At 62.4% G+C, this 22,338-nt stretch overlaps 1 protein-coding gene across 4 annotated transcripts in view; it reads right to left on the bottom strand.

Annotated features, from left to right (window-relative positions):
* NAV1 (neuron navigator 1) overlaps nt 1–22,338 on the bottom strand; it is a 78,713-nt gene that overhangs the window by 50,757 nt on the left and 5,618 nt on the right. Inside the window, exons 2-4 of one of the 4 annotated variants that reach the window (XM_074564175.1) lie at nt 12,591–13,202; nt 12,112–12,207; nt 9,091–9,803 (exon numbers count right to left, since the gene is read on the bottom strand). In XM_074564175.1, the coding sequence (XP_074420276.1) occupies nt 9,091–9,803; nt 12,112–12,207; nt 12,591–13,177 (1,396 nt within the window). In that variant the 5' untranslated portion in view covers nt 13,178–13,202. Of the gene's footprint in view, nt 1–9,090; nt 9,960–12,111; nt 12,244–12,590; nt 13,203–22,338 lie in introns of those variants that run through there. The other 3 variants (XM_074564169.1, XM_074564170.1, XM_074564172.1) reach the window with 3 other exon arrangements.

Below are 22,338 nucleotides of genomic sequence, written 5' to 3'. Positions count from 1 at the left end.
CAAGGCCAAGGCTGGATAGCCGTGGGTCCTGCGCTTGTGGTGGCCACAATCCCCATGGCCCCACATCAGTCCTGCCCTGGCAAAGCCAGACTGTCCCAGGTCCCAGCCACAACCTGCCAAATGCCTTTCCTCCTGGTTTTAACATGGGACAGACTCAGTTGTCCCTGCTCCTGCAAAGCGGCACTCCCACCTCGGAGCCTGCCAAAACGCCCCTGCCTTGCCCGGCTCCACTGCTGTTGGGCTTGTTCATGATGCTGTACTCGTCCTGGCAAAGCCTTCTCCAGCTTCTGAGCCACCAAGGCTGGGAAAAGCCTCAGGATGTGGGAGCAGGCGCCTGCGAGGCCGACAGCATGTTCCCTGCGGCACCACACCGGGAACCCACCGGGGAGGGATGTGTTCACCCCAGCAAATGGCCCGCAGCGTGTTTTCTGCCAGCCCCAGCTCACCTCAGGGAGCTCACGCACCACAGCAATAGATGCGAATTAGCCACTATCTATTCTTCCACTTGTTTGCATCAGCTTGGAAATATAATGCCAAGTCAGAGATAAAGTGAACTGGAAATACCCTGACAGCATCTAATGCTTCCAGCCCGAGGGGTTCGTTACAGAGATGAGTTTCAACATCGCAGGTCCCAGCCCGAATAGCAGGTTCCTTTGCCTTGCTCTCCAAGCACATCCCTCCCTGCAGCACCCCCATCTCCCCACACACCAGACTACGAAAGGGAAGGGCTGCTCTCCACGGGGTGGGTTTTATGGAGCCCAAACTGTGCCCACACATGAAGGAGCCCCCACCGTGATCCCTGCAAAAGGCTGATAGTGTCCTGCCAAGGATGGGGCTGCGCAGCTGTGTCACGACAAACCAGCTGTCCCCCCAGGCTAGAAAAAATGCCGGGGTAAACTCCTTTTTGTGTCGATCGGGACTGGCACTGGACCAAGATGTACCCTACGCCGACATGCGGGAAGCCTGAGACGACGATGCTGCGCATGGGCAACGGACGCGTGATTTTGAGAAGTGTCTCATCAGAGAGTTATTCTCAGCCCACGGCTATGCTCAAAGCTCGCAGGGCTATAAATAGCCACCAACAGAGCTGTACCTGAGTTGCAGCTTTGAACGTGCTTCACGGCTGCTCGCCGCATCGGGAGGGCCAGGCTGCTCAGCACGGGGGCTGGGCAGTGCCGGCACTGGGGACATTTCAGTCCCACTGAAAAAGGACAGAGGTGTAAGCTTCACAAAACTCAGCTTTAGCCAGTCTGGGCTCCCAGCAGAGCCAGTAAGGACTGGGTTCTGCCAAGAACGTGTGCTTCATAAGGGCACTATTGAAGAAGCTTGTCCGGTTGCAGGGTCTCATTGCCAGCTTTGTCACACCTTGTGACAAAACGTGCCAGAGGGGGGGACACGGAGCAACCCCAGATCCCAATTACAAGGCTGGCACTAGAAATAAAAGCGGTTCAGATTTTCCCTGGTGCTAAAGACGTGGTGCCACCCCTCTGCCATGCTGCGCTGCAGTTATGACATTTCCCCCTCCAGCTCACACACCACAGGCTTCAGCGCCCACAGCACGGCTCTTCCCATTTTCCTGGCTCACATGAGAATGACCACAACCTCCGGCAGCTTCACCGACCTGCAGAGGACCTCAGCCATGAGCCACCCTTCCAGCTCACCGAGCAGGAGAGGCTCCCATCCCACAGCCGAACCCAGCCAACCGGCTGGTGAGCCAACGGAGCTGGCATGGAGCCCAGCCCTCCCGCCGCGTCACCTGCGGCTGGGAATCAGGCTCGTAACCTGTCGATGGAACCGCAGCTTCATGAGCATGGCAGAAAACCCCCAATTCCAGTTCCCGAGTGAAAGTCACCTCCCGGGTCCCCTTTAGAAGGTCCCTCCTGGCCAGCTCAGCATCCCTCCTTACCCACACTGACACTGGGTGAGATCCAGCCTGTAGGAAATGCGAGGACAGAGCAGCCCTGCCTTTACACCTTCAGAAACTAATTCCTGGATTTGCCATAAATTCCTTCCAAAATTTGAGGGAGATACTTCAGGCCAGACCCTTGCAGGTACGTTGGCTGGGGCTGCAAAGCGCTCACCTCTTGATGAGCAGGAGGGCTCTAGGACAGAGATAATAAGGCTGACACAAAACCCAAGAGGGACGCGGAGTGAGTAAGCATCACCAATGCCTACACCAGGAAGTTGTGGAAAACCCTGTTCTCCCTATAGCACTGACGCGCTCACATGTTCACAAAGGTGGAGGCACACGTCCCTGCTGCAGGACGTGCCTGCATTTCTCCGGGCAGCACAGGAGGACATGCCTGCCCATGGTCAGCCCGGGCAGCACCTCCAGGGAGCTCAGATGCCACACTGGGCCCTGTGCCGGGGCCACGAGGCTCTCAAGCCACCTCCCCGCTGCAATGCTGCTCCCAGGGGCGAGGAAAACGTCCTGCCCAGCCACGCTGTGCTTGTACTAAGCTCCCCGACACGGATTCCAGCAGCTCCTTCCAGCGGGAAATGAATCTCAGCCCTTCTTCTGAATTAATAAAAAATACATTACTGCCTCAATTGGACAAGAGCAATAACAGCGTAAGGAAAGAAAGAAACGCTCGAGCGAAACAAAACGTGGAAGAAATGGATTAGAGGAAAGACAAGCAGATCAGCGGGTGCGCTGGGCACTGCTCTTCAGTGTCACACCCGCCTTGACACAGGCACATCTCCATTTGCACAGCTTCTAATCTCAGCCCTGCAATGCAGCATCCCCTGCCTTCCCAGCTCCCCTCCGCGCTCGGCTCCCCGGTTCCGAGCTGCAATGCAGCAGCGTGGGAAAACCCTGCTCCCCCTTCGCCCCGCGCCCCTCCACGAGGCTGTGCCAAGCCTCCCCAGCCGGGCTTCCCACCTCGCACGTCCTCTGCCTTCCCGAGCTCACCACTTCCCAGCCAGAGAACCGGCAACCCCTCCCCTGGCTCCCCCGGGAGAGCTGCTTCATGCGCCCGGAGGAGGACATGACTTTGCAGGGTAGGAGATATGGCAGAAGCACACTGTATCTGATCTCCCACACTCTGTCCCCACAGCTCCTTACGAGACACCCTCAAAACACGAAGCCTGGAGAGGGCAAGGACTAAGCTACCCCCAAAGGATGGAGCCATCCCCGCTCCACCCAGCGAGTGGATCCAGACTGAGCAGCTTCACTGCCGGGCTCTAACCGCAGCTGCCACCAGCACCAGAAACATTCACACACGCACGGCCCCAGGACACTGCTGCCACCGCGCACGCAGGGCACCAAATGCCACATGCACGGTGGCACAGAGGATGCTCTGGACCAAACAAGTGACCAATTCGAGGACGTGTCAGCAGGGCCGCCCAACGCTGCAGAGCCAGGCGAGCGTCGCAGGCTGATCCTGAGACCGCAGCCCTACAGAAAAGCAGCCCTACTGAAAACCAGGCACGGCTGCAGCTCAGTCAGGCAAGCCAGGACGCACACACTGGCCACGGCAGACGGGCTGGCACTAGAGATTGGCGTCACTCACAGGTTACACACCTCAGAGGGTGCATGCTCTGGCTCCGCACTGAGCTGGAACGAATGCTCCCCCGCGCAGAGGGTACAAGCATCAGCCAAGTGCTGTCCTCGGATGCTCAAGTGAGAGCGGGCAGGGAGGACTGCGGGCAGGGAGGATCAGAGAAACTGCTGTCTGGCACCACAAGAAGCTGCATAGGAAGCCAACGAGTGAGTAACCCAAACGGACATAATAGGGCGATGGCAGAAGGCACACGTGCCACAACATGAGAAGCCAAAGACACAAAGCTGGGGACAGGAGGCACCAGGAGGGGACTCTCCAGAAGGACCCAGAGGTGCCACCAGTTCCCTGAGTGCCACCCAAGCTGGACATTGCTCAGGAGGCACCTGGACCAGGTAGGACCCATGGGTGTGCTTCTGCAAGAGCAAACCATCCCAGGAGCCCTCAGCAAGTTGCTCTCAGGGGATGGCAAGGTCCTGAAGGGACACCAGGCCCCACTGTGGCCACATCCCACCAGCAGATCCCAAACAGCATATCCAGAATTGCATACAATTTTGCATTCATTTACATATCTTCTCAGTGGACAAATGTTGGATTTGGGGGCAAGATACAGGCAGTCACTGGGAAAGCCCCATTGGAACAGCAATTTTCAGGCTCTTTGAGGGAGGAATTTGTTTCAGCAGTGCATCCTCAAATATTTTTGTCTTCAAATGTTTGCTTTGCTACTTTTCCAGGGGAAATTTTGAAAGACAAATCTGGATTATTTTTTTTTAGCACTTTTTCTGCACTGCCATTACCACTGGGAACGTGGCACATCCCAAACAGCTTCAGCACAAAGCTCTGGGACCCTCAGGTCTCATTTCCAGACCTTCTCCCCAGTCACTGCAGCCCTCTCAGCCAGAGAGAGGAGACATCTACTCCTCACTGTCAGCCCCCGGGAGCTGACTGGAAGCAGCAACATGACCGGGTAACTCTCTCCTTTGTCCTCACCCCTACACCAAACGCGGGAGTCCAGCTCTGTGGCCAGAAGGAAATAAATCCCCACCCCAATGACCTCGTCACACGGGTGCCGTCACAACAGGGGCTTTAAGAGAGGAATAACGTTAGCGTGACAGCGATATCAGGACAGCCGCACCGCTTTACGACGCAATAACCTGCTCCCATCACTGTGAAGAGCTACTTGGTCTCTGACCTCCTTACAGTCTCCTGCCAGAGAGCCTGGCTATTGCTGCACAGTGCTGTAAAGGGACCGTTAGTGCTTAATTAAACAGCCAGGAACGCCGTGGGGCAGAGGTGCTCCTTTTAATCCCATACCATGTGCCTGGCCAGCAAGGACAATTACCAGGCGGGGATCTCCTTGGGAAGGGATACCTTGGTGACAACTATCTCCACCACAGGCAGGAACATGCTCGTACGGGATGTGTCAGACACCAGCCAAGCGTCTTCCGTGCGCTGTGGTTTCTTTCTTAAACCGACCACAGTCAGATGCGACGTGAAGCTCCTGCTCTTCAAGGAGCCCATCTGCCCGTACCAGTCCCTTGGCTCTCCTCCCCACCACCGACGGGCTGCTGTCGCCCCCCGCCCAGCCAGACGCCAGCCCCGGCACAGCTGGGGTCTGCCCTGCCTGTGGATTGGCACTCTGGAGGTACTGGGTCTCCGTGGGCACATGCTGCCCAGCAAGGACATCCCCGCTGGGCCACTCTGGGAAAGGTGGCATTGCCCACCCACTGCCAGCTGAGGGCTGCAAGACTGAGACAGGTTATAGCTGCACCTGCAGAGTTTGGCAGGGCTGCAAAGACTCCTGCAGCGAGCATTTCGGGGAACACCGTGTCCCCTGGGACCACACATGTGTTCATCTGGGCTCTGGCGCATGCAACACCCGCCACTTACTCGCTTATGCCCATTAGCAGCCACTTAAGAGGCACCATGTACAGCAAGAGATGGCCAAGGAAACGGCTGCAGAAAGTAACTGCAGGATCCTGGAGGTGCTCTGGGGATCTCTAGGTAAGCGCAGCAACCACGCTGGGCACCGCACCCCAGCACTAACGAACCCGCACGCAGCCCGTATGTGCCTCTGCACCTGCACACTCTTGTCCACTGCACAAGGAGATGGGCAGGACGAGCTTTGTACAGTGAGCTCTTCCATGACACTGGCCACGCGCCCTCCATACCCTTCATCCACCGGCCAGGCGCTGGTGTAATTAGCAACCCCAGCTGCCAGCCAGCTTTGATGAGAAGCCTCAGTCTTTGGTTGATGTGAAATGTATAATTTGGATGATGGAAATAGCCTCTACAAAGCACATGTGGTTGCTGTGTCCCAGTGACCTCTCCCATCTTGCGCAGGCTGCTCTGCTTTAAACGTGGTTACATCTCCAGCAGCTCTACAAAGGCTTCGGTGCCACAAACAGATGACACAGCGGCAGCAACCAAATGAGAGGTACCATTTGGCCACTACTAAATAAACTGTATTTTTGGCCAGCAGAGGCTTGGGAGTGCTTCTGGCAGGAGGAGCATAAGGTGGAGATGAGAACTCAGGTGTGGAGACCAAAGACACACAAGGTCTCCACAAGCCATCGTGTCTGGCAGAGCACAGGCAGCACAGGCTTCTCACATAGGTCAACAGTTCAAGGACAACAAGATCTGCAGAGCCTGAAAATCCCTGCAACTCCCGTCTCTCTCTTCCCAGCACAAACCAAGCTTGCGGGTCTTCTCATGCCACTCTGGATAGACTGTCCTCCAGCAAACATGGCAAAACAGCTCAGGCTGATGTTTCTCTTGCCAAAGGGATCCATGAAAACAGCAGAGAAACCTTCCCTCCCTCCCAAGCACCTCCTGTAGCACCGAGACAAAACCCCTCTCCTGGCCCTACTCACCAGCCCTACCAGGGTGTGAGGCCCACTCTCCTGAGCAAGCGGGATCCTGTCCCTTCTGGGTCCATCCCCACCGCAGGAACAACCTCTCCCTTGAGGAGACAGGTTGTGGAAGATGCTGTCACCCCTGGAGAAGGTTTCATCTGCCTGGATCGCACCAGGTGACAACCAAAGGGGTCTGGACTAGAAGCTCAGCATGTGTCCAGGTTCGTGCACCCTCAGCCACAGTTCTGCCACTGGCACATTTGAAGTGACGGAGCAGCCACCACCATTGTCACACTGCGCCCTCCTCTGCACATCCCCAAGCTCCTGTCGGCATCCCCACCACGTGGGCTGTCAAGGAGACGCCAGGTCATGGTTGGCTTGGTTAAGCAGGTGTGACTCAACAGCACAACTCCCATGAATGTGAGAAGTACAGCCCCATGGAAGGAAAGTGACGTTTCAGCAGGGTTAAGCTTCTTCCCTGTCCACTCTTGGCATTGTCCCCACCTGACACTGGACAACCAGCCCTCAATCTCCACCGCCCGGCAGTCCGTATGTCTTGGAAAATTATCTATTTCAGCAAATACACAGAGCAGAGGGGTTCAGAGGACAGATTCAGCAAAGTTTGGCCCTCACAGGCCAGCTGATGAAGCCTTCAGATGGTAAGTGCAGTCCAAAGGGATGCTCAACAGCTCTCAAGGTCAAGGTCAGTCCTACGGCCCTGAAGCAGACCTGATGCAGGCAGGGGCTAGGCAACCACCTCAGAAACCAAAGCAGGTGTTGGGGGCATTTCCACAACCCATGGTCTTCCTCAGCGTGTGCACAAGTCCCTGTCCTCCAGGCAGGATCTCTGGTACTCCAGCAACTGCCACACAACCGCATGGGTCAGTCCTGCACCCTCAGGGAAGCTGCAAGAATTCCTCTTGAGGGTGCTGAGGAAACCCCTATCTAAGAACAGAGCGTCACAGGGGACACTGAGATCCCCCCAGGTATGCCAACACAGGTGGAGATCTGTTAGTCCCACAAGTGACAAATCCTCCCACAATCCTGCCCTGCTCCCACAGCATCTGGTGTTACCCTGGTGCTAGGGCTGAGGATGGACGTCCATGAGCCCAGCTGCGGGACCGCCAAGGCAGCCTGAGCCCCCATGGCGAGGCCAAGCTGACCTGCCCAGCCTACTCATCTTCACGGTCTGCGTGCCCAGGCCTGGAGCTCACCCCATGGCTTTCCACGAGCTGCTTGTGCAGCCCCAGCGAGCCCCGGGATGCTCCAGCACCTGGGGCAGACCCCTGCCTGGGAGAGGATCGGGCAGTGTGCCCCCCATGGCCACTGCTCCCGTGGCTGTGAATGGCCAGGGGGCTGAGGATGACGGTTGGGAGGCTCCATGCCTGCGTGCCAGCACGCACCAGTGCACGTTGTGCCAGAGCCCTGCACCAGAGCAGGGGCTGTGATAGCCCGAAGGCTCCTGGAGCAGCAGGGTGTGCAGTGGGGAGCTGGACCCAGCGAGCACGGCTTTACAGGTGCCTGACTCCGGCACGTCCTCCAGCTCACTCCACCTCTCCCCCAGCCAGGACGAATCTCTCCCCTTTCTCCTCATGGCAGAGCTCTGCTCACCATGCAGCTAGGAGAAGGCATCTCAAGCCAGCTCTCCAAGCACCGGAGAAGCTCCTGGCCCTCCAAAAGGGGGTCCCAGGCAGGGAACTTGAAGTGCTGGACACACCAGAGCTCCCAGCCCTGCCTATTCTGCTGCTCCCCCCCGCCACCAATCACCAGGGCTTTAAACCCAGCTAGCCTGGGCACCGGGAGCATCGTTGAGAGCTGTGCAGAAATCATTCGCCACCTTCTCACACCAATTTGCCAAACCAAACAGAACTCTTTGGAGCCACAAGCCCCACACAGTCTTTACCCAGCCGAGCCCACGGTTGGGACGCAGGGGAAAGCGGTCTCCAGCACGGAGCAGAGGGCTCCCCAGGCTGACACCGTTTCCTAGAGGTCAGCACGCGGCCACGAGGGAAACGCAAGGGCTGGGCAAGCCTGTACCGAGACCCGGCGCCTCAGCCCATGTGGGGGGCAGCGGGTCCCCCGATCAGAGGCATGGCCAGCACTGGGGCTCTGATGAACACCCACCATACAGGCTCAGGCATCAAACACACTGGGACAGCAAGATGCAGTCGGCCACAGGCTGAAACAAGCTCACGCAAACCCTGTGGCAGCATCCTTGGAGGACCCTCCTTGACCAGAGCCCAAGAGCTTGGAGGAGCCCTGGATTTGAAGCCTCCTGCCCAAAACGCAGGCAGCAGCACGGACTGTACACATGGCACCTCCACCGGCAGCCTCATGGCGAGAGCGGCCAAGGTCAACCCCTGGGGCAAGCCACCTCGATGGCAGGGAGCAGCTGTGGCACCTCACCGGGCAACCTCCATCACTTTGGTGGCGTGTAGAGACAAGGGGAATGAAAAGACACGTTGGGGATGAACTCAACTGCCATCTGCCATTCCTCCTCCTGAGGAGGCTGGAGCCAAGGCAAGAGGAGGCTGTGTGCCGGCCCTTGGGGTGGCCGATGGCACGTTCCCCCTCAGCATCCCTTCGCCTTCTCCCCAGCGCCAGGGACGCCGAGGTGGCCTCCGGCGGGTCCCTCCCAGAAGTTGTGGGAGCCCCTGCTGCCTCAGGCAGCCGGACCCCCGCCATTTCCCCATCGCCTGCCAACGAGGCCGGCGGGGCGCGACGGCCGCACTCACCCAGCATCTGGCTGAAGAGGAGCTGCTCCAGGTCGCCCAGCACCGTCACCACCAGCTCGGGGTCCACCTTCAGGTAGGGTTTCTCCTCAGCGCCCGCCGCCACCGCCGGCCCCTTCCCGCCCAGCAGCTCGTCGTCGCACTTGCCGCCCCCGCCCGCCTCGGGGGCCTTGCTGAGGGGCTTCACCTCGGCGTAGGGCCCGCGGGGGATGCGGCTGGGCTTGCCGGCGGGCGGTGGCTTGGCGGGGCCGGCGGGGCGCGGCGGCAGCAGCGAGTGTTCGGAGCGGGACAGGCTCCGCGACATGGCGGGCGCCTCCCGCCCGCGGGGGCCGCCGCCGCCCCGGCCGCCCCCCCCCGCCGCCGCCCCCGGTGCCGCCGCCTTGGCCATGTCGTCGCTCCAGCGGGGCTCGTAGAGCTGCCGCTTCTTCTCGGCGTCGGTGAGGAAGGCCAGGTTGGTGAGCGACTTCTGCTTGCGCAGGTTGGAGCCGGCCGGCAGCCGCCCCTCTGCGCTGCTCGCCTTGAAGACGCGCAGCTCCGCGCTCCGCGGCCCCGCCGCCGCCGCCGCCGACTTCGCCCGCTTCGGCATCACCGCGCCGCCGTCGGGGCCCCGCCGGTAGCCGCGCTCCTCCTCGCCCAGCTCCACGTCGGGAAGGCTCTTGAGGTTGCTCCCCAGCATCCCCGCGCTGCGACCATTTAACCCGCCGGCGCTGCTGCTGCTGCTGCTGCTGCTGCTGCTGCTGCTGCTGCGGCACCGAAGACACACCGGGCGAGACAAGAGAGAGAAGCGCCGTCAGCGCCCGCCCCACCGGGGCGGAGCGGGACGGGGTGGTGGGGAGGGAATTGAGCGGCGCGGCCCCACCTCGCTGCTCCGCCGCCGGCGGGACACTGCGAACCAGCGGAATGTCAGGGGCAAACAAAAAGGGCCCGCCCTCCTCCGCGCCCGGCTTGGCGCGGGCAAGGGGCGGGGCGCGCGCCCGCGGCCGGGAGGGAGGGGAGGGGGCGCGCGCGGCGGGGCGGGGCGAAGCCCCCGCCTCGCCCCGCCCCGCCGCGCGAGCCCCCTCCCCTCCCTCCCCTCCGCGGGCGCGCGCCGCGCCCCGCTCCCCCCCCCCCGGGTGCGGGACCCCGAGGCGATGCGGGACCCCCGGGGGTGCCGGGGGGGGGGAGCTTCACCCCGCATGGCCCCCCCCCGCGGTCAGAGCCTGCCCCCCGCCCCGTCCCGCAGGCCCCCCTTGCAGGCAGGGCCGTGGAGGTGGGCGAAGCCGGGGGGGGGGGGGGCACGGCCCCCCCCGCCCCCGTCCCGCCTGCCGCCGTCCCGCACCCAGCCCTAGGACGGCCAAAACTGCCCCGTTTTACCCCAAACGGTGCGGGAAGGGGCCGGATGAGCCCCCCGAGGGACACTGTGGCCCCCCCCCCAAACCCAGCGGGGCCTCTCCAGTGATCCGGGGAAATTAAGGTTGGGGGGGCGGGGGGGGAAGAAGGGGGGGAGCGGGATCTGGTTATCATCATTTTTCATTAATTACCCGTCCCTCGGGAGGGGTGAATTAAGTCTATTTGGTGACCTCACGCGGGCTGCCATGGCAACCGCCGGAAAATATTGCATTAGAGCCCATCACTATGCTGCCGAGATAAGGAGCCGGGAGGGCTGGGGATGGCATGAGCCCCCCCCCATAGCCCGGCCCCCCGCACAGTGGCACGGGCACCCCGGGTGATGCTGCGGAGCCCCGACATCACCCGGCCTGGATGGGCCACCAAAGAGTGCCCCCCTCCCCCCACAAAAAAAAGGGTGTTTTGCACCAAAAGGTGCTGCTGGGGCGGGATGGGTGCCCGAGCCGCCCTGCTGCACCCCAAAGCTGCTCGGAGGTTCGGGGGGGGCTGTTACAACCCCTCTCTGAGCTACGTGCTGTGGGTGCAGGGCCTGCTGCGGGGGGCAAATTTAGGGGTGTCATGTCATTTTGGGGATGGCGGGGTGACCCGGGGCCTCCCAGTGGCCCCTGTCCCCTCCAGCCAGGCCCAACAGAGCCCCAGAAGGTGCCAGGGAACGAGGGAAAGGATCCGTCCCTTTCCCCAGCACCGAACCTGCCCTGCCTCATCCCGAAACCTGCCCTCGGCAGCGGCGCTGGGCACAGGCCAGGCTCGCTCCCCTCCTGCCTCCTCCCGCAAAATCCTCCCACTCACTGCTGCCTTCAGTGCTTCCCAAATCGGGGCTCAGCCCTGAACCCCGTTACCCTCCGGCTGCGCAGCAGTGGTGCCGGGATCCCTCGGCAAAGCCGGGCTGTGCCAGGAGCCATGACGGCTCTGACCGACTTCTGTCCCTTCGAATCACCCGGCGATGCTCCCGGCTCTTTTTTTTCCCCCTTCCCTGCACATCCCTGGAGCATCCCGCCATCCTCCGCTGCCGCTGCCCTGGCAACCACCGCCCCAGCAGCCCCTCCAGCAGCCGCCCCCCCCCAGAATCTCCCCCCAAAGAGGGGACGGGGGTGTCCCTGACATGGCAGCGGGAGCTGGTATTGGGGTTCATTCACCCCCCCAAGAAAGGGGGTGTCCCCACGATGGGTGCGGGGAGCCAGTGGTTCCACAGCCCCCGCCTCCGCACCGGCTCTCTACCAGCTCCTTGGAAATGGGTCATTCCTGAAGCTCGCCAGAAAACTGGGAAGAGGAGGGAAGGGAGCCAAGTGGGACGATGTCCTGGCGGCGTCACCAGAGGGGACAGTCGTCGTCCCCCCCAGTGGCGGAACCACTGCGGGGGACACCGACGTGGCTCCTGCGCCCGGGTGAGGCCACGCCGACGGGAGCAGTTTTTTGGCCGCAGGGATCACTGGACGCGGCAGCGGCAGCTGCGTCGCTCCATGAGGAGTTGGGCACCTCCTGCCTGGGGGTTCCCTCCCCTGCCCCGCTGACCTCCAGCCCTGGCTCCCGTTCCAGCATGGGTCTGCGGGGGTCTGAGCTCCGGCATAGCCTCTGCCCCCCGGCACGGTCCTGGCAGCCCCCGGCAGGACCCCCTCGTCCCCAGCAAACCCCCCAGACTCACTCAGGCGTCCAGCTTTGGGGTCAGGGCGCTCTGCAGGACTGGGGCACTTGTCACCCGGGTACGGGACCCTCTCCTCCTCCGCGTCCTGGAGCCTGGGGGCAGAGGAGGGGTGAGGGTGGGGGTGCATTGTAGGGTGCAGCCAGCTGAGGACCCCCAGGAGATGGAGACACGGTTCCTTGCGCTCTGCCAGGGTTTGGGGACAGTGGTCCCATGGCAGGGTTGGTCCCAGGGCACCCCACTCCCCACTGAGCCCATCCCCTGCCCCACGTCACCTCCCATGGGTGCCCCAGGAGCCCCCAGCACCTCAAACCCAGTGGGAACCCTCCTTCTGGGGCAGAGCCCCCAGATCCACCCCCCTCATTCCCCATGGCCACTCCCACCATGCCCACCTGCCTCCCCCTGTCCCTCTGTCACCATGTCCCACTCTCCCCATGCCCCCCCCCCAGCCCCATGCCCCCCATTCCCAGGGACTCACCGGTACTGGAAGGGTGCCACGGTGGCAGTGACTGGGTGGCTCTGCAGGGGGCCCGAGGAGAAGGTGATGGCCCCCGACCCGAACACAGGGCCCCTGCTCTGCAAGCCACCATGGGGCTCATCCCCCGTCCCTGCTGTGGCCACCCCACTGCCCTTCCCAGTGGACCCCCCTGGCCGCCCCCCACCCCTGCCCTGTGCTAGGGGAGTTTTGGGCAGCTCGGTGGGCTCCCCCACCCTGCCTGCCCCTCTCTTCCCGCTGCCAACTGCTTCTGGCCACCTCCCAGGGGACACCAGCGGTTTCGCCGGGGCTTTCTGCCCACCACGGGGGGACACGCCAGGGCTGCCCTCCCTGCTTATGGCTGGCTCGCGGCCGGCAGCTCTGCCAGCGCCTTTGGGCTTGAGGGTCTTGGGGCCAGAGATCGGCGCCTTCCCCGGTCGGGGGGATGGAGCTTCATGGGGGACGGGGGGCCCTGGTGTGCTCAGGGTGGCCGCAGCGTGTGGCTTGCCATGGGCCACGGCACGGGGCACCGGGATGGCGGAGGTGTAGTGGCTGCGGCTGGCGGGGTTGATGTTGGCCATCCCGTTCATCCTGGTGAGGCGGCTGCCGGCGAGGCTGTGGGGGGAGAGGAGGGGTGAGTGGGGCCCAGCACAGCAAGGGGGTGGGCGTGGGGAGGCACCCACCTCCCTTCAGCCATGCTGGACCCTGGTCTTGGCCCCCACCAACCATGGGTGCTCGATGTCCCCATCTTGGAAGGAAGCCATGGCATCCCACACCCCAGGGTGAGGACATACATGATGTCCCCCACAGGGATTCCTGGGGCCAGGGCACATGTGACATCGTCCCCCAGGGACCCTGTGCAGCACCATCCCCGTGTCCCCAGGTCCCTACAGCAGGTCCTGCAGCAAGGCCGCATGGGCACAGACCAGGTAGGGCTGCACCACAGGCAGGATGGACCTGTCTTGGCCACCCAAAACCTCATCCTCACCCCCAAACCCACCTCCTGGTCATCCAAGACCAACTCCTGGTCATCTGAGACCATTTCCTGGCCACCAGAGACCATCTGATCACATAAGACCACCTTCCACTGGCACAAGGACCAGCTCTGTGACTATTCCTCAGGCCATGTTAGGTGTCTGAGCCCCATCTCTGCCCTCCCCACCCCCAGTGTCCCCCCATGTGGTGCCAACTGCCCCATCTCTCCATGCTCTCGCTCTCATCTTGCTCCATAGTGACTCTTCCTGGCACCATCACCCAGACGGTGCCCCACATCCCCTTGCCTTGGTGTTTCGCTCCATGCGGATGAGGATGGGGACTCGGTCCACCACCCCATCCAACCCAAGGCAGGCAGACAGGGCCAGTTTTGCCACCACTGGTGACAGGGACATCTGCACAGCCGCAGTGACTGGAGAAGTTCATCCCTCCTGCAGGCTTTGCCTGGGCAGGCAGAGCAGAGCTCAGCAAGAAAATCAGCTGTGGAGCAAAGCTCCATTTCCAACCACCCTGCAGCTCTCCAGGGAAAAAAAAAAACAAAACTCAAAAAAAAAAAGGTTTTCTCCAGGGGTTGGAGTGCTGGCTAGAAAGACAGTGTCTCCACGGGCGCCTGTGCCAGCCTCTGCCCCCGTGCCCTGGTAGAGCTGCAGCGAACCGAAATTCAAACGGGCACTGGGTGCCACAAATCTCCCAGGACACAGAATTCGTGGTTGCTCCAGCGTGGTTTCGCTCAGCCGCCTTGAAGGAAAACCTCTAGGGAGGGGAGCAGAAGCTTTTTGGGGTCCCCAAGCATCCTGGGGGACACCACCAGCTCCGGGTCAGCCGCCGGCAGTCCCCGTCACCCCCGGGGGGGTTCCTCTCCCCCGGCGCTGGCTTCGGGCCGGGTGGGTGCAGCGAGCACAAGCGGGTCTTTGTGCGGCCGCTCCAGCGAGCGTGTTCGGGGCCGCGCTGGAGCCGAGCGAAGCCGTTCCCGGCGGGCTGGGGGCGACGCTGCCGCCCAGGTACGTACGGGGCCGCACACAAGCCGCTCTGTTTGCAGCCCGGGGCCGGCAGCTTGGCCGCCTTTCAAACCATCCGGCCAAGACAGAGCTTCTCCGGAGCTGGAGAAGGTTTCTTGGCAAGCCGTGGGGTGCAGGGGGACGGCTCCCGTCACCCTGATGGGAACAGCACCCAGCCTCAGCCCTGCACCCCTTGCGTCTCCCAGCAGAGGGTGTTGCATGAGCAAGTGTCCCAAAACACCCCATTCTGCTTCTTCCCCAACCCACAGCTGCCCCAAGCCCTGCTCCCCCTAGGCTTTTGGGGGGCTGCGAAGACCGAGCCTTGCCCCACATCCCCCACAATGACACCCCCCCGGCGTGTCCATGTCCCTGCCACAGGCAGCGCTGGGGTGAATGCACCCAAATTCCCTTTCGCCGGCCCCACACGAGCTGGATCACTTGACCGACAGAGCCATGGGGCACGGGGAGAAGGGCTGATGCAGCGCACAAGATCTGAGCGTCACAGCGCCGACTCCAGCGCCAGCCGGGAGCTACAAAGGTCTTTTCAAGGCAATTTTAATTAAGGGGAAGAGGGAACTGACACACACAGCTCTGGGCTTGCTCTTGCTGAAGCCTTTGAAATGGCCGGGGAGGTTTCCTCTCTCCCCACATCCCGGCTGAGACGTCTCTGCCTCTTCTCACTGTGACCATGGCCCCGAGTCGTGGCACCGGTGGATGGAGGAAGCCCCGGGACAAGGCGCTCGGGGTGGGTCTCTGGGACCAATCCATCCCCAAGCCGCTGTGTGGGGTGACATGGAGCTGGGCACTAGGGCTCTGCCACCCCCGCGCTGGCAAATAGGTTCAGATCCGGCCCCCGTGGGCAACCGTGGCCCCCAGCGAGGGATGGCGCAGGGTGACGGAGCTGGGGTCTCGCCGGTGCTGAGCAAGGGCAGGACCTGCCCCAGGAGGCCCGTGCTGGCACCAGCCAGCACCCAAGGGTGCTGTGGGGCGGGCAGCAGGAGCCAGGTGGGGGCCGTGCAGGGCTTTCCCTGCACCCGTGAGGTTTCCTTGCGCCTACAACAGTCAATCCTGGGAGCACGATGGCCAGGGCTCAGCACCCAGCAGCCAGCACCCAGCAGCCAGCACCAGCCAGGAGCTGGAGGCCAGCACATCCCCAGGACCACAACACTCCCAACCCCCTTTTTGCAGCCCACCCAGCAGCAAATCCCAGCAGCAATTGGCTCCCCCCGACCCTTCAGCCCTTTCCCAGGTTGTGCCCCACAACCCACCCTTACAAATCCCAGTTCTGCACTTTTTTTCCCTCTCTTTAACCCAGCCCCTTGCCCCAGGAGCACTGTGCCTGGCGGCAGAGCGGTTCCCAGCCTTGAGCAGCAAAATACCTTCTGCAAATGCCAACGGGGTCAATCTTCCTCCCCCACAAAGCGTGAGGATGCCCGGGATGGGGCCGAGAGCCAGTGAAGGTCCAGCCTCACCGACACGAGTGGTTAAACCACCCTCCCCAACTCACCTATTTCACCCTTGAAGTCCCTGGCACAAACATCTCCAGCCCCGGGGACTGCCGCCGGTGGGTTTTGTCCTAACACAGAGGCACGTCATCTGCCGCTGCCTCCATAAAGCCGGTCCCCAGCTCCTCGTCCACCAACTCGGAGGCAAAAAGAATTCGTCTAGCTTTACACTTCACCAGCACCCTCTGAGCATCATCAGCGTGCAACACCCCTCCAGCCCTGCCTGCCCACTGGGCATGTGGCATTGGGGCTGTAACCGGGTTTTATAGATATTTTTTTTTCCAGTCTATTCACTTTGGATTTCCCTCTCGTGGACACAACTTCCATTTCTCCCCTCGGAGCCCAGCAGCGGCCACTTGGCTGCGATGCCACGGCTGCAGCAGATGCCAAAGCTGCCACGTTGGCCACAAAAAAATCAATCCTCCTCTTGTGCTCGCAGGCTTGAGGTTTCCCAGGAGATGCCAATGCCTGCCGGGAACCATCTCCTCCCCACAGCACACGCCCCGGGGGGTCCGAGGGTGCCCATCGCTTCGCTACACCCCGCTGGACGTGGGTGGCCCCTCCTCAGGCTTCACCCTGCTTTGGAGACGCTGGGGGCTTCCCCGGGGCTGGGCAAGGGCAGATGTGGATGTGGCCCCACTCCCTGGGGCTGTAGCACCAGCCAGACCCTCGGGCTGGGGACCCGCACCCAGGGATGCCACCAAAGGGATAAACCAAAGCAACTCCCACCGAGTTCCTATTTCCCCGCCTCAGCCCCAGGGGGAGCCGCCCCAGCGCCCAGCAGCCCTCTGCTCATCCCATTATTTTATTAGCGAGCACAAACTAAAACCGTTCCCGGGAGAGATTCAACCCATTCTTCTTCCAAACAAATTCTTCCTTTGCCTCCAGTTTGATTTACACCCCACCCAAACTCTGCCCTGGGGACCGGGTCCCTCCCAGCATGTGCCCCACGTGCCGCGGTGGCAGGGGAGCGGGCGAGCGCCGTGTCACACTGCGTCACGTTGGTGTCCCGCCACCGCTTCACCCGGCTAAAGCAGGTTACGGCTTGACCTAGATAGACATGGGCGGCTCCTTTGCAATTAGCTTGAAAGGGAAACGACTTTCTCCTTTAATGCAACCCGGCTGCAGGGCCTCCATGTCCCCGGAGCAGCACTCGGGAACCGGCTGTCACTTGCCCTGCAGGTAACGTGAGCACCAGAAATTTGCACCCAATGATTTAATTTTGGAACTTCCAGCCGCCAGGTGGGTGTTGGGCCCCGTCCCCACCCCCGGTACCCAGCTTGGGATCGTTGCGTCCCGTGGTGGTAGAAAGCAGCAAATACGCACGAGGTATTATAGCACCAGGGGATACTCTGGAGAAGCCGCAGCAGTGCTGGGGCGGCAGAGCCCTGCCTGGGCGCCGGGGCTGAGCCTCCCCGGGCAGCCGGAGATGCTCGTCTCCCGGCCGGGGGGAGGATGCTCGTCCCCGCTACCTCCAGAGCTCAGGTCTGGAGCGCCGGGCCAGTATGTACTGCCCCAGCACTAAACTCAAGTTTTCCCTGAATTAAAGACTTTTAAGCCCAGAGACGAGGTGGTTTCTGATCCCTTTAGATGATGCCATCCATAGAAACACGGGTGTTTGTATTGAAGGGAAATGAAACAGCCTTGGCCAAGCCGCGTCCTTCATCCCAGGACAAACACAACCCAGCACATCCCTGAGGGCATCTCTTTCAAAGAGGCATCTGTTGTGCTCGGAGCTTGAGCTAATTCCTCTGCCTGGTGTCCAAATGCATCTCACATGTGCGATTTCAGCAGCCAGAAATTAATACGGCGATCTGGAGCCCAAGTCTCATTTCATGTCCCCGTTTCCCATGTGAAGGGTCACTGGAGCACCCCCAGCAGCGCAGCAGATCCGTGCTGGAGCCCTCCATCCCCCAAGAGAGCTGGAAACAGACACTCCCCCTGGCTCTTGGCCCTCCCGGCCCCACGGGGGCTGCGCTGCTCCCGACCCTGCCCTGGGGCTACACCACAGGGCCAAACCCCTGGCTCCTCCATGATGCCCCAGAAGGATCCAACCTCCAGCTCTCCTGTGGTCTCACGAGAATGGCTAACAGCTCTGCAAGGGTTTCACTTGGCTCCCGAAGCATTTTGGGGTGACTTTTACGAAGCAGATTAAATTAACTTCTTTCTTATCACTTGCAGTTGAGGGATCCCTGCTGGGGATGAAACTCTGCCAACACCCCTGGGATAATTGTGGCAGGAGTCTGAGCGTGAACACTTAGTGATGCAAAAAGGTATTAAACCCTTCAGCCTCTGCTGGCGTCTTGCTGCCGCTCCGTGCCTCAGTTTCCCCATCCTGACACAGCCTCTGCTAGGGGTGAGAGAGCTGAAACTAGGCTGATAATTAGGAATTAAGGAGGACAGATCCTTCCCGGGGTGTGCCAGGCTGCACAGCAGCTCTGTAAATTGGGAACCGTTCTTGAGACACCTGTGGGACTGGCAGCACAGAGCGCCGGGGGCTGCCGCAGAGCCGGCTGTGCCAGATGTCCCTGCAGAGATGCTCAGGGCTCTAAAGTATCCTCCATTTTTAAGGGGGAGGAGGGAGGGGGCAGCCCAGGGGCAAACCCCAGGGTGTGAACGGCCCGAGGAGCTGAGCCTGTGCTAAGGGACGGATCCTGGCGCCGTGACACGGCTGCCCCTCGAAGCTGCCGCGTGCCCCTCGCAGCCCTGCGCAGGATCCGGCCCTGGGCGGCCTTCAGGGATGGCTGTGCTCCAGCGCGGCCTCCTCTCCGGCACGCTCGGGAAGGATGACAAAGAAAAGGCTCCTTGTGACACAAGGGACATAAAACTTTCCTAAGAGAAACAGAGGGGGCGGGGGCAGAAAGGAGCCTTCAGAGGAGAACAAGCTGCCGATTCAGCCGCCAGCCCCATCCCTCCAGCCCCTGTGCCCCAGCCAGGACCCAGCCTGCCCACCAACCCGTGTCACTGCTTGGGACATTGCCACCACCCGCAATGCCGGGGCCCTGGGCTGGGTCCTTCCCCAGGGAGGTCCCACTGGTCCCCTCTCCCAGCCCCTCCAAAGGGCCAATGCCGGTGGTGGCATTGCCAGTGGTGGCCAATGCTGGCGGGCGATGGCCCAGGCTGGGCACAGTCAGTTGGATCTCCTGGGTACAGGTGGCAGAGGGGCAAAGGGGAGCCCCAGTAGCCCCAGCTCTGCCTGCCCTGGCTGGCTGTTTCCCCCCAGCACGATGCTGCGGGCTCTGGGAGCTGCTGAGAGACGATCTGTGGGCTGGGGCGGGAGGAGAAGGGCAGAAACTGCCTGTTGTCAGAGCAGAGATGCCCAGCCCCGTAGCCACAGCACTAATCTCTGCTTTAGCCACTCCACGCCAATCCCATTAGGCATTTAACCCACTTGAATAAAACCTTGCTCTGAGCAAAGTTTAGGACTCAGCTGGGCTGACTGCAGCAGCCTCTGCCACCAAAAGCCCCGTATGCAGCAGTGAAGTCGAGCCTGGAGTCTGCCCAGGCTGGGCTCTGCCTGGCACAAATCCTGCTGCGGGGACGAGGATGGACACACCGGGGCTGGGACAGACCCCGGGACCTGTGCAAGGTCTCTCTCCTGGCCGTGGCGTCTGGGGCTGTCCCGGCTCCCTGTGGCACAGGCCACATGTCTGGTTTCCCCATGGCCCTTCCGCGTCCCACCATCCCGTCCCCACCTCGCAGGTCTGTCACTGAGGCAGCCTGAGCGCGGCGGGCATGACGCCCCCTCAGCCGGGGCAACCGGGGACCCCGCGGGGGGCTGGGGGCAGAGGTGTCCCCCCGCCGGGCTGGATCCCCCGTGGGGGAACATCGGGGCTGCCCGGTGCCGGCTCGGGGCGGAGGAACCCGCCCCGACCCCCGGCCCCGAGCCGCCGGGGCAGCCGCCAGGGCCGGGGGACGGCGGGGGCCGCGGGGGCCGCAGCGGCCCCGCCGCGCCGGGGACGTTCAGGAGGCGCCGGTGCTGGACAGCTCCGCCCCGCCGCCCGCGGCCCCGGCCCCCCGGGCCGTGTCACCCCCCCCCGGGCCCTGTCACCCCCCCCGGCCCGTGTCACCCCCCCCGGGCCCTGTCACCCCCCCCGGCCCGTGTCACCCCCCCCGGCCCGTGTCACCCCCCCCGGGCCGTGTCACCCCCCCCCGGGCCGCTGTCATCCCCCCACCGGTACTAGCCCCCTGGCCCGTGTCACCCACCCCCCGCCCCGCGTCAGTGTCACACACCCCCCCTCCGCCCCGTGTCACCCCCCCCCCCAGCCGGTATCAGCCCCCCGGGGCTGTGTCACCCCCGACCCCGACCCAGTACCCTCCTCCCAGCCTGTGCCACCCCCCTGGGTCAGTGTCACTCACACCCCTCCGCCCCGTACCGCCCCCCCGCCCGGTGTCACCCCCCCACCCGGTACCGATCCACCAGTCCATGTCTGCCCTTTCCAGCCGATACCAGCCCCCCGAGCCGGTATTCGCCCCCCTCCCCCCCGCCCCGGGCCACTGTCATCCATTTCCCGGACGGTGTCATCTCCCCCCTGGCCAGTGTCACCCCCCCCAGCCGATGTCACCCCCCGGCCCGTGTTACCCCTCCATCCCGTGGTGCCTGTCCCTGACCTGCGGTGCCTGTCCCCGTTGGGCCACCACTGCCTGCCCGGGGCCAGCAGAGCAAGTCCCCCGGGGGCCAGCTCAGCTCCTCCGGGGTCACTCGGCCCCTCCGTCCTGCGGCTGCCTGTCTGGGGCCGGTCCCATCTGTCCAGAGCCTGGTGCCATCTGTCCCCCCAGCAGCGCTGCCTGTCATCCCCCACTGTCTCCAGCACCCTTGGGGACCAAGGTGGGGCTGCCCTGCCATGGGGTGACACCCTGCTGAATGTCCTGCGGCAAAGATCCACCCGGGTGGAGGGTTTGGGTTGTGCTTGGGGGTCTCCCGCTCCCTGTGGCTCCCCTGCTACCCCCGTGCCACCCAACAAGAAAAGGCATGAAGCCATCAGCAGAGCCCAGGGTTCCTTCAGCATCCAGCACCGTGGCCAAAAAGCAACATCTCCTATTGCACCTCCTAAGGGATTGAAAACCTCCCCCAAACCTCCCCAAAACCTCCCCAAAACCTCCCCAAAACTTCAGTGCTGCCACGGGGCTGAGGATCCCCCCCGCCACATCCTGGCTGGATCAAGCCCTTGGCCAGGAACCGTCCCGCAGCCCAGGTGCAGGCACTCGGATGGGTGACATTCGGATAAACTTCTGTCTGGGCCAAAACTCCCTGAAGCCAATTGCATCATTTATTTAGCCCCAAGTTCCTGCCGCATCATGGGCCTGGCCCTTTGCTCCCGGGATTTTTGAGCAAGAGCAGATGTCGCAGCGTCTGCGTCCGCCTCCGCCGCCGCCGCCGTGCGGAAACGACCCCCCCCAGCCCTCAGCCCTTGAAACCTGGAAGCCCCCGATGCGTTTTGGCTTCGCTGACGGGAGAGGCAGCTGCGCGGCAGGGCTGCGAAATGCATTAACTCAGCAGATGCCGTCGCGTTCGCACACGTACGTGTGCGGTGGGATGGTCGGGGGGAGCTGGGCTTGTCTTCCCCCCTCCCAGGCGGTGCATCCCCGGCATCCCCAGCGCTCGCTGACACACGCTCACTGCCTGTCTGGCTCCATCCAACAATCAGCTCTCCAAGCCCACAGTAGGGTCTTTGGGCTACCCAAAAAAAGTCTTTTTTTCCCCCCAAAGCAGGGTAAGGATTTAAAAAACACTGCAGGGAGCGTGGCGTGGGTGGGGACACAGCAAAGGGTTGGGCACAACACGGCCCAAAGTGGGAGCTTGAACCCCCAGAGCTGAGACTCAGAGCTTGGGCTGATGTGCCATCGCTGCTGAGCTCCAAGCTCATTTTTAGATGCCAAAACTGCTTCGGGTGATGAAAGTAATGAGGAAAAGTCAGCTCACGGCTCCAATTCCCAACTGAGCCCCCCAGTCCCACCAGTACAGACCATTCCCGCCACAAGCAAACCTACCCTGTCTGGTCTTACCTGGGCAAGCGGGACGAGATCTCCCCTCAGCCTGACAATCCCTCACACAATAAACAGACCCTGGCCTTGCAGCCAGGACTCTTCCCGGCAGCGTTCACCCCGAGAGCCCCGGTGGCACCCCGAGGGGTTTCCCTTGGGACAACCGGGTGTTTGCAATGGAAAGCAAAAGCCGCAGGGGAGCCCTTAATGGGATGAGTGGATTTTCCAGTGAGCTGCAAATCCGCGGTGGCTGCTGGCAAACACCGTCCT

Source organism: Larus michahellis, chromosome 21 (assembly GCF_964199755.1).
Source record: "Larus michahellis chromosome 21, bLarMic1.1, whole genome shotgun sequence".
Lineage (NCBI taxonomy): Eukaryota > Metazoa > Chordata > Aves > Charadriiformes > Laridae > Larus > Larus michahellis.
This window is presented reverse-complemented; position numbering and strand designations above follow the sequence as displayed.